Source organism: Plecotus auritus (assembly GCF_963455305.1).
Source record: "Plecotus auritus genome assembly, chromosome: 5".
Lineage (NCBI taxonomy): Eukaryota > Metazoa > Chordata > Mammalia > Chiroptera > Vespertilionidae > Plecotus > Plecotus auritus.
Window position 1 is genome coordinate 154,287,863 of NC_137776.1, and position 11,898 is coordinate 154,299,760.

The 11,898-nt window shown below is 40.6% G+C and overlaps 1 protein-coding gene across 1 annotated transcript; it reads right to left on the minus strand.

Annotated features, from left to right (window-relative positions):
* Positions 1 to 1,234: 1,234 nt before the first annotated feature.
* LOC308248621 (small ribosomal subunit protein eS7-like) lies at positions 1,235 to 1,842 on the minus strand (the record flags this gene model as incomplete). Its single annotated transcript, XM_080668754.1, has 1 exon — positions 1,235 to 1,842. Exon 1 carries the CDS (start codon positions 1,814 to 1,816, stop codon positions 1,235 to 1,237), a length of 582 nt encoding a protein of 193 aa, XP_080524880.1. The 5' UTR covers positions 1,817 to 1,842.
* Between the last annotated feature and the right edge of the window lie 10,056 nt (positions 1,843 to 11,898).

The following is an 11,898-nucleotide window of genomic DNA, read 5'->3' on the forward strand; positions in this document are numbered from 1 at the left end:
AATTATCCTTATGTGCTTGGTCCTTGCCAGTATACCCAAGAGCAGTTTCCCAACAAACCACTCCTTTCTTTTAGGGAGAATGTGGGTGATCAGGGCAAAAATGTATCAGCTGGACATATTTTGCCTCCAGATGTTAACTTCCCAGGTCCCAGGTTTGCTCAAAAGGGTTGCAGTTCCTGCCTTCAACTCAGAAATCTAGGGATACCAGAAATTAGTGAAGAGTCTTTATAAGAATTCCAAGAAGCTTTATGATGCAGCAATGTGCTATGGAACCAGCACCCTAATGGATATTATAATCCCTGCCTTCCCTAGTCCCACCCCATAAGACCTTGAACCAGCATTCTCAGCCTCACCCAAGACCTGAGCAAACATCATCAAGGTAGACCAGTGATTCTCAAATTCTAACATACGTTGGAATCACCTACAGGACGTGTTTAAACACAGATTGCTGGGATCCACCTCCAGAATTTGTGATTCGGTGGAATTTACATTTCTGAGAAATTCTCAGGTGATGCCAACAATGCTGGTCCCTGGTTGCTTCCTCACCACTAAATGTGCTTGCAGTTGGTTTTATAGCCATAGGCTGGTGTAGACCCATGGGTCCAACTATGCCCGCACAGCAGCATTTGGATCTAATGCCTGGTGGGTAAAAGTCACTCGGTAAGTAATTTTATTGAAATAATTAGTAATTATTTATCTAATCCCTAAGATGGGGAAGTGTACCCCACCTTCCCTGAGTGAATTGGAGCCCAGTCCTTTACCACAACTTGCTCAACTGGGCTCACAACTCCCTGTCTTTCTACAGATCTTGCAGGGATCATGTGCCCAAAAGCCAGATCTTATGACTAGCAATAGAAAATATGAAGGAGGCCAAGTGGGATAGGTCCTCTGTGGACCCTGTAATTTAGACTCCTGGACTACTTGGTAACAGTCAAGTCCATCATGGTCTGGTTTGTCTCAACTATTCCTGGTTAATTTCTCTTCCTGCCAAGCCAGTCCTGAGCTCCCAGTAAAACCCTGGCTGAAGTTTCACAACCACAGTGGGATCTTGGGGCAGGTATCTGAACCAGGTTCCAATGACAACTTTGAAATAGGGACTTGGACTAGGGATCTTGGAAGCTTTCTCAATCAGCCAAAATAAAGAATGATTTGCTTTATTGTTTCCTTTTGAACTGTTTTTTGTTTGTTTGTTTGTTTGTTTTTTACTGAGAATATTTTATTTAGTCATTTTTCTTTACAATTGGAACTCTGGGAATTTAAAATTAACATCCTTGCCTGTGAGCTTCTTATAGACACCCGAAAAAGTTTCAACCTTGTGCTCGACGTTGTTCTGCGCTTTGTCCAGATGCACCTTGATGAGCCGGCTGCAGTCCAGCTTCACGCGGATTCTCTTGCCCACGATCTCTCTCGGGAAGACCAGGTCCTCCAGGATGGCGTCATGCACAGCGGTCAGCGTGCGGCTCCTGGGCCGCTTCTGCTTATTCTTTGTTCGGCTTTTTCGAGTTGGCTTCGGCAGAATCCTCCTCTGAGCGATGAAGACGACATGCTTCCCACTGAACTTTTTCTCCAGCTCGCTCACCAGTCGGACCTGGATTTTCTGGAAAGACTTGAGTTGAGGAATTGGGACGAAGATGATAATAGCTTTCCGACCACCACCAACTTCAATTTCCTTGGCCGCGGTGATGTTCAGCTCCCGCAGCTGGGCCTTGAGGTCAGAGTTCATCTCCAGTTCTAACAGAGCCTGGGAGATGCCGGACTCGAATTCGTCTGGCTTCTCGCCATTGGGCTTCACAATTTTGGCACTAGAACTGAACATGGCTCCTCTTGGGTGAGCGCCGGCCTGAGAAGCTCCTTTTGAACTGTTTTGATCATGCTCTGAGTACACAGACCCCAATAGCTAATATAATTCTCCTCTCCCTGTGACTCATATCTGTAAGCTATGTAAAAGAGAAAATTGCACTATGGCCCTGGGAGAGCAATGTATTCAGGCTTTGATGGATAATGGGGGAAGTAATTTCCAAAAAGAGAGTTTTTTGCCCAAGAAATCCAGAAAGAAAATTAAAATCTGTTGTTTACCAATATGCCAACACTGTAATTTTCTCCATGATCCCATCTCACTGAGTAAGTCCAGGTAACCACCTGTATATGGACACCTGATAGAAGAATGACCCATCTGCGCTAATCCAAAGCCTTTCCCCTCCTTTTCTGTTGCGGTTTCTAGCACTGTTTCCCTTGGAGACCACAGGAGCAGCTGCCTGCAAAAACGTTTCTCTCCCTCCTCACTCATCAGCCCCAGTTCTGCAGCCTGTTTTCTTCTTCCTTGAAAACATCTGATGTTGGGATGGCATGCATCTGAAGGACAATATAAAAACTTCACCACACTGGGTCAGACACATTGAGTATTCCTTGTCTAGTATTCTTTCTTGGATAGTTCCATTTTTCCTCTTCATTTTATATGATACACCATGAGTTTCTTCTCTGTGTTATGATGATTAGTGGACACTAATCTTCTCTACTAGATCTTAGGCTATTTAAAGTCTAAGAAAGACATAGGCTTCTGTTTAGGATTCCCTACAGAGCCCTAGTAAAGCCCTTTGCCTGGTAAGAGTGAGCTCGATTATGTAATTATTGGTCAACATGATTTTAAGCCATTGATGGATGTTTCAGCATGCATTAATGATTCTTGCCTGAATTGATTATTATTATAATGGTTGCTAAATATGCATCTTCAATCATTCTTTTATCAGTTGGAATTCTACCCTAAGAAAGAACTTTTCCTTCTACTCCATTTATTTTCTCACTTATTTATTTATAAATGAATATGAACTCATGGATTATTTATTATATTATGCAATGGGTTAAAATCGATTACTTTAATTTTTTTAACAATAACATTGCCCCAGATTTGGTGAGGGGAAGCCCCTTCAAGCTTGCTCCTGTGACCCTTTGACATGTCTCCATCTTGCTTTATATAGTACTTTTTGTCATGAGATTTCATAAAGTGAATTACAAATAGAGAAATATTAACTTTACAGTGGATAAACCTGGAGACAATAGCTTAGCCAAGTGGTCAACGTTAATATCTCCAGTAATAGTGCCTCCTGTTATATAGTGAGGAGAGGAGGTATTTATGCCAAAAAGTGAATAACCTTAATGTAATCATGAGAAGATATAGAAAAATCCAATGGGGGGACATTCTACAAAATAACTGGCCTGTACTCTTCAAAAAAGTTGAGGTCATAAAAGACTAGAAAATGGTCTTGATTAAAAGAGACTAGAGACATGATACTAAATGCAGGCATGATCCTGGAAAGAATGCTAGACAAGAGGGAGAAAAAATGCTATTAAACATTATTGGGATAATTAGCAAATTTTAAATAGTTTGGAGATTAGATAGCAGTATCATACAATGTTGATTTTCTGATTTTGATCAGTTTACTATGACTATAAAAAGAATTCCTTCATTCTCAGGAATTCAGACACTGAAGTACATAGGGGGAAAGGAGCACCATGTCTACACCTTACTCTCAAAAGGTTCAGAAGAATGATAAGGCAAAAGTAGTCATCTGTCTGAAGGGCACATGTGAAACTGGGTGAAAAGTGCATAGGCTTTTCTGTGCTGCTCTTATAACTTTTCTGTTATGTTTTAAATTATTTCAAAACTAAAAGTTACAAAAACTGAGCTGGATAAAAGTCAATACTACTATTTGTTTATTTTTATTAATGTATAGTCCACTACATTCTAAAAAAGTATTAAAAACAATTTATAAGCCTATCTATTCAACAGCATTTTTTTTTTCAATTAACTGTCTTCATGTGAGTTCTCCTAGAAGCAGACACTAAGCCATGGATTTTAATAGAAGTAGTTTATTTGGGACATGATCCTAAAAAGCATCTTGCCTTGCATAAAATGTTAAAATAAATTCTTCAGAGAAATAGAAAATGATCAGGATCTTGGACAAGAACTTGGATCTAGCCCTAGCCAGATTGGCTCAGTGGATGGAGTGTAGGCCTTCAGACTGAAGGCTCCCGGGTTTAATTCAGGTCAGGAGCATATGCAGGAGGAAGCTGATCAATAATTCTCTCTCATCATTAATGTTTCTATCTCTCTCTCCCTCTCCTTTCCTCTTTGAAATCAATAACAATATGGTTTTTTTTAAAAGAGAGAGAACTTGAATCTACATAAAGAAAGAAAGAGCTGTCCAGTTGGTGTGGCTCAGTGGTTGAGCATCGACCTATGAATCCTGAGATCACGGTTTGATTTCCTGTCAGGGCACATGCCTGGATTGTGGGCTCAGTCCCCAGTAGGGGCATGCAGAAGGCAGCTGATAATGATTCTCTCTCATCATTGATGTTTCTATCTCTCCCCCACTCCCATCCCTTCTTCTCTAAAATCAATAAAAATAGATTTTTTAAAAATAGAGCATCTGAATAGGCCTATATCTATTTTAAAAAATTGAATCAGTAATTAATAACCTTCCAAAACTGAAAGCATCAGGCTCACATGGGTTCACTGATTCTTCTAAACATTTAAGGAAGGAATAATACCAATTCTCTAAAATCTCTTTTAGAAGATAGAAAAAAGAGGAAATACTTCCTAAATCATTCTATGAAACATAATTACCCTAACACCAAAACCAGACAAAGATTTTAAAAGAAAATTATAAACTAATATTTCTCATGAACATAGATGCAAAAATCCTCAACAAAATATTAGCAAATTCAATTCAACAATGTATGAAAAGAATTAGACATCACAACCAAGTGGGATTTACCCTAGGTATGCACAACTTGCTCAACATAAAAAAAAAAATGGGCCCAGGTCAGCAGGCTAATGAAGAAAAATCAGATGATACATCAATATATGCAGAAAAAACACTTGAAAAAATCCAGCACCCATTCATGATAAATGTTTATTCCTAAATAAACAGAAATAAAAGGAAATTTCCTCAACTTGATAAAGATATTTAAAAAAAAAAACTACAGCTAACATCATATAGCTAACATCTCACCATCATTAATGGTAAGAAACTAGAAGCTTTCCCACTAAGATCAGAACAAGGCAAGAATGTCCCCTCTTACCACTCCTTTTCAGCATTGTATTGGAAGTCCTATTTAATGCACTAAGACAAGACAAGTCAAGACAAGAAAAGAAAAGGCATACTGATAGGAAAGGAAGAAATAAAACTGCCTTTGTTCACAGATGACATGATTGACTATGTAGTAAATCCAAGAGAATCAACAACAAAAATCTCTTGGAACAAATAAGTGATTATAGCAAGATGGCAGGATACAAAGTTAATCTATAAAAATCAATCACTTTTCTATATATCAGCAATAAACACGTGGAACTTGAAATTAAAAACACAATACCCTTTGCATTAGCACCCCAAAAATGAAATATTTAGGTATAAATCTAACAAAACATGTATAAGATCTATATGAAGAAAACTATAAAACTGATGAAAGAAATCAAAGAACTAAATAAATGGAGAAATATTTCATGTTCATAGATAATAAGTCTCAATATTATCAAGATGTCAGTTCTTCCCAACTTGATCTATAGATTCAATGCAATCCTAATAAAAGTACCAGCATGTTATTTTGTGGAAATTGATAAACAGACTCTAAAGTTTATATGGAGAGATAAAAGACCCAAAAGAGCCAACACAATACTGAAGAAGAATACAGTCAGAGGACTGATACTATCTGACTTCCAGACTTACTATAATGCTACTGTAATCAAGACAGTGTGATATTCATGGAATATGCAATAAGCAAACAGAAAAAAAAAAAAAGGAGTATGGAAAGGAATGTGGACCCACCTTAGAGAAGCAGGAACTGTGGTATTAAAGGGGATGTACTCCCAGGGCCACTCTTCATGGGTTCAAATCCCCATTCTGCCTCTTGCTAGCTTTGTGATCTTAAGTATAACTTCTCTGTACCTCAGTTTTTTCAGCTGTAAAATGGGAACAAAATGGTGCCTGTCTCTATGGATGTGAAAATGAAATGGATTAATATGTGTAAAGTGCTTAGAACAATGTGTGGCACATAGCAAATGCAGCACAAGGGGTAGTTGCCAACATTATTACCATGGGGGTTCTAAGAAGTCAGTCAAGTATCTGCATTCAACTCAGAGAGCCAGGAATGCCTTTCTGAACTGGGAAGTGAAAAGATTAGTAGCAGATTTTAAGATAATGAGTCTGGTAAGGTGGAAGGGATGAGCAGGAGGGAGGCTGGGGAAAAGGGGGAGTAAATATAGCACAAGTAATGAGCTTGGGGCTGTGAAAGAGGAACTGATCTCTCTCCCTGAAGATAATATGGGTGGTTGTGAGGGCTCTTAGCCTGTGGATGGCTGCATTCCTTCAGATTTCTCCTCCTCATTCAAACCACCTGATTAAAATGTAGAGGAAAATGAAAACGTTTTAATACCTTTGGCAAGAAGCTTCTACCAGCCTGAACCAAAGAATGGCAAGCAACTCTTGATATATCAAAAGGAAAACCAATTTCTAAAAGCTTGCAGTTTTCCTTCTGTAGCCTGAACTAAGGCTGAACGGAAACGAATTGTCTTGTTTAAAAGGACACACAGTCCTTTACAAGAACAGACACTATCCTCTTTGGAAGTTGTGGAGGATTGCTAAAAATTCCCTCCTTTGGGGTTGCCCCCAAACCTGGGTTCTCACTGTGTGTTCCTTCCATGAGATAAAACAATAGTGTTCCCTATTACAATGCAAAAGATCACCTTTTCCACTCATATCTGGTATCTCAACAAGAGTAATTTATTTAATTAACAAAAAGCCAGTCACTAATAAGGCCCCACAGGATGGGTGGGTTTGACTGGGAGCTTGGAGGAGAAGGTGATGATCTAGAACTCTGGATGAGACAGTGGCCATGAATGGGGGCTAAGGAGGGGATGATGCAGAGGCCACATTAGGAAGAAAGCAGATATAGAAAGGGGAGTGAAGGGGTTAGGGAATACATTTGAAAATCTCAAAATCTTGGGCGGGGGGGGCTGTAAGAGATCAACCGAAGGACTTGTACGCAGGCATATAAGCATAACCAATGGATAAAAGACACTGGGGGGGGGGGCAGGTAAAGGCATGTACTGGGGGGAAGGGGAGAGTGGGGGGAGGTCAATGGGGGAAAAAAAGAGACATATGTACTACTATTTTTAATACTTCAAACAATTTTTAAAAATGTAAAAATAAATAAAATAAAGAAAATCTCAAAATCTTGTTGAAAACCAGCTGACATGTTTAATGAAACTTACATCTACCACCCAAACTGGAAAACTCCCATCTTCACTGCCACCTGACTTAGTGCTCTCTCCTTTTGACTGTATAAACACCCCTGCCAGGGACACCTACTCACTCATCTTCCCTAGGAAAAAGGAAAAAGAAAGACGAGGTTGGAGGCGATTCACCAATCACCTACAATTTTAATCCTCTGTAGTTTCAGGTGGTCTGAAGGGAGTAAATATCTCCCTTCCCACTGGCCCAAGATGCCACTAAAATTTCAAAACTCTAGGATCCTCTATGCTTCATGAGGCGACTGTGACAGGCCACATGGCTTGAAAGAGTCAGAAACCAGGCATAGAACAAAGAAATTATTGTAGAACAAAGAAATTACTTGAAGCTGAGTTAAAAGAGGTTTGCTGTTAACAACTCCAGGAATTAGTTAAAATGGTTTTTCTCTGGTCCTTGAATAGGGTTAGCAGTGCCATAGACATCTTTGGGGACTGTAGCAAACACCATTCCTCTCAGCCCAGCGGTAACCATTCCTCCTTTCCCTGAGAGGAAAAACACAGTGTTTAATTAGGGAAGAAATAGCCAACTCAGCCAGAAAGGGAGCCACCAGTGATAGACAGACCAACTAGCTCATTGGACATGACAGAGCACTTCCTCAGCCTGACCGGCATCCCTGAGAGACTGCTCTTTAATTGGCTCCCCATATTGCTGCCGAGAGCTTGCCCTGTATTCAGGGCAGTGACAACTACTTCACGGACACTGTGACACACTGGCTAATGGGTCATGGTCACCTGCACATGACGCTGCCATGTCTAAGGAATCCCATATGTGTGGCCGGCCCAGGAAGGAGAGACTTGGGCTCTGCAGCTACTTGGCCTTTCTGGCAGAGCTAAAAGAGGATGATGACCCAGTAACTCTGCGGATGGGCATCTTCTTTTTAGGACCGTTATTAAGCAGGACTTAACCCCATATGAAAAAAATCTATGCCCTTCCATCAATTGTGGATCAATAACACTCTCCCAGCCAAGGGGTCAGAGCCTTGGCCTCTCATTTACATGGAAACTGGTCTTTGGAAGCTTTTACACCTAAATTCATTTTGATACACTCTATAAAAAAAGAAAGAAAGAAAAGAAATTCTCTGCCTGTATTTGATCAAATCCAACTGAATTAATCATGATTTATTTCAATAGAAAAACACTCATGCAGGCAGCTCTTTGTGCAAAATTAATTTCAGAGTTAAGCCACAGGAATGAGTTGCTTTTTCTTTGGTTTTTCTACGTGGGTTGCCATGGCACTCACTATTAACATAATTCATATTTTAAATATACAAAAACACCATAGAGACTATTTGGACAATGTATAGAGGGAAACTCCCACAAGTAATGCACATACATCTCATTATTTTATAGTTTGTTATTAAGTTGGTTTCAAGCAGAACTTATTTAGTGTTTCGGTAAGTCACACAGTCATTATTCCTGTGACTTTCCATCACGGGGAGTTGGAGTAGAAGCAAGTGTCTCAGGTCATACCTCCCATAGATGGTGACCTTTAAGCTGAAACCTGAGGTTTGTGATGAGTGGAGGGAAGGGGTCTAGGTGGAGAGCAAAGCTGGGAATGGAATGAGGTGCCTCAAGAAAGGTAAGAAATCACTTGGGTGGCTTTTTAAAACTGCTGTTGACCAGGAAATTAGAATATCTATTGGAGGTGACTGGGCATGATTATTTTTAAAGTTCTGTGGTGCAGCTTGAAGTGAGAAATACTGTTTTAGTACAAACATTTCTTGAAGACCACAATAAAGAGTTTGCTTTTTAATCAGGATGCAATGGGAAGCATCTGGAGAGTTTCAAGCAAAAAAAAAAAGGCATCATCACATTTATGTTTTTAAACAATCAGGAAAACTAAATGGTGTGGGAGAACTTAGCTTTGTGGTGGAGAAAGGGCAGCTCTTTTTTAAAATAGGAAAGAAAGAAGGAAAGAAATACTTTTATAGACAAGTTTAAAGATGAAAGGGAGAGTTCCCATCTAAGGACCTCTATTGCCTCTGAAAAAGGAAAGAGAGTCCTACCTGCAGTGATTGAAGGGATGGAGGCACAAAGGAGAGATGGGAGGCCAGAAAAAAACAAAAAAGGGAACTAGGAAAGGAAGACACCTGGGAAAATAAAAGACCTAGAGTAAAGCACTGCAAGCCTCAGAAGATGCCAGACATTAGCTTTCAGTGAAGCCATCATCATTGGGCAGTTATGTGTCTCCACTGTGCAGAAGAGAGGGGTGAATTGTAGAGCAAATGCAGAGCAAAATCCAGGAAGTTGAGTGTTCTCGATAGAAAACCAGTATAGAGATTGACTGTGGATTCCAGGCCGCAGGGAAAGCAAGCCAGGGAAGCCTGTTAGACAGAAGCAGCTGGGATCCTGGAGCCTTGAGGCAGCTGAAGAACAAACAGATTTAGTGAGAGGGGAGGAGGAGGGATGCAAGCATGTGGATGCCGGGTGGGATTTTCTGAAAGGAACATTTTTAAGCAATGACAAGGTCCGGGCTGTGACCACAGGAACAGCATTGGCAGCATCCAGTTCACCCATCACCCTCTTCAGGGAGCCTTGCAAATAGACAGGCTTTTGTTTTTGGATATTATTTAGATTCCAAATTTAAAGTGCTCTGCAGCCACCAAGTATTAGAGTATTATTGTGAAGGAATGCTGGGGAGATGGTTTCAGTCATATGCTTGATGGTCGCCTAGCACCTTCCCTGAAGTCAAACCCTGAACACAAACAATTACTGACCTATATTAGCCCAGTGGGTGAGAGAGTTCTATTTAAAAGAATAACTTCCATCATCATGTCACCAAGAAATTAAAATCACTGTCTCAATCCAAAATGTCACTCTGTTGCTGACACCCAGTTCTTACAACCCTTGGTTATTTCTCATTCTTGGATGAAAGGCTTGTCAAGATCTCAGTTGGCCTATTGCAAGATAATTGCCCATGGGCTGTTGGTTTGGAGTTTGTTGTTTTTAGTCAACTGAAAAGTTGGCAGTAAGATTCAGCTGAAAACAGGGGCTGCTTTGGAGAAGTGAGGGTGAGAAGTAGGAACGGAGGCCCCAGGCAGGCACCTGGCTGTGAAAGGCCAAAGAGTGAAGAGGTAAGATCACTGGCTCAGTAGTCACATATGGCATCAAACTCCATCTCTACTTGCCATCTGATTGGATCAATCTTATTCTCAGTGACATCTTCTGTACTGAGGGCTAATAATATCTACTTTGCTTGCTTTGTTACAAAGATTAAACAAGATAAATTATATAAAGCACTAAACTCAGGGTTTGGCACTATACAGTTCATTTAACTGATTATTATTAGTACCAGAGGCCCAGTGCACGGATTCATGCACCAGTGGGGTCTCTCAGCTTGGCCTGTGGGGATTGGGCTGAAACTGGCTCTCTGACATCCCCTGAGGGATCCCAGATTGTGAGAGGGCACAGGTCAGGCTGAGGGCCCCCACCAGTGCATGATCGGGGCCAGAGAGGGATCGTGGAAGGGCTCCAGGATGTGTCTGGCCCATCTTGTCCAGTCCTGAACAGCTGGACCCCAGCAGCAAGCTAACCTATCAGTTGGAGCGTCTGCCCCCTGGTGGTCAGTGCATGTCATAGTGACTGGTCGAACTGTCAAAAAGTCAGACACTTAGCATATTAGGCTTTTATTATACAGGATTATTCTCAAGTTGTATGCTTTGGACAATGAACCAGTTCCAAGCCTCTCTAGAAAGCTCTCCAAAGTAATATATGCAGTGAACAGATGGGGGGAGAGTTAGAGGGAGAGGAGATCCCTGATTTGTAGTGGTTACCAATTTCCACTGTGTAAATATTTATTTACATCCGCCTTGACTGTCTTCAAGCTACCAATGTGACTCACTAAAAGTACATTTGGCTCTCAGCAATCAACATGGAAGCTGGAGAGGCTGGTGGAACCTTTATTGCAATAATATGGGGCTGCTGGCACCCTTTACAGGTACAGATTTAACTTTACATTTAGAAAATATTCCAGCTGTCTGCTTATCCCTCGTACCCACTGATGAACAAAAGCACACTCAGAATGGATGCTCAACTAGCCATAAGAATTCTGACACAAATTTCCTGGAGTTTGACACTATTGTAGCACGCTGCTTTAGGAGTTGGGCAGAAAGGAGAATGTTCAGCACAATACAGCGGAAAGCACCAGAATGTTTTTGCCAATAGCAATCTCATTGCATTTCTTCCTTTGCCTTTACAAGCTGAAGTCATTTCCAATATTGTACCAATATCTGACTGTCTTTGCCAGACTCAACTAAAGAGAGAACCAAACAATAGAGTGTGTATGACCTGTAGGGCTCAGAAGATTTATTTGTTTTGCTAAAACTCTTGCAGCTAATCATTTGGCCAATGTAAGCACATCTGCCTGCCTGTGTCCCTGGAGGGTACTATTTTAAGGAGAAGATGATCCTAGTAACAGAAGGGCTTTTTCACTATTGAGCCTTCTCCTATTCTTGCAGCGAACAGACTGGGGAAAATAAATTTGAGTTTTAATGTGGACTGAAAAAGACATTTCCCACATAAGAAAAAACTTTATCTTTTACAGTAGAATTACTTTTCTTTGAATAAGAAAGTTGAAAACAGCTGAGGCCCCA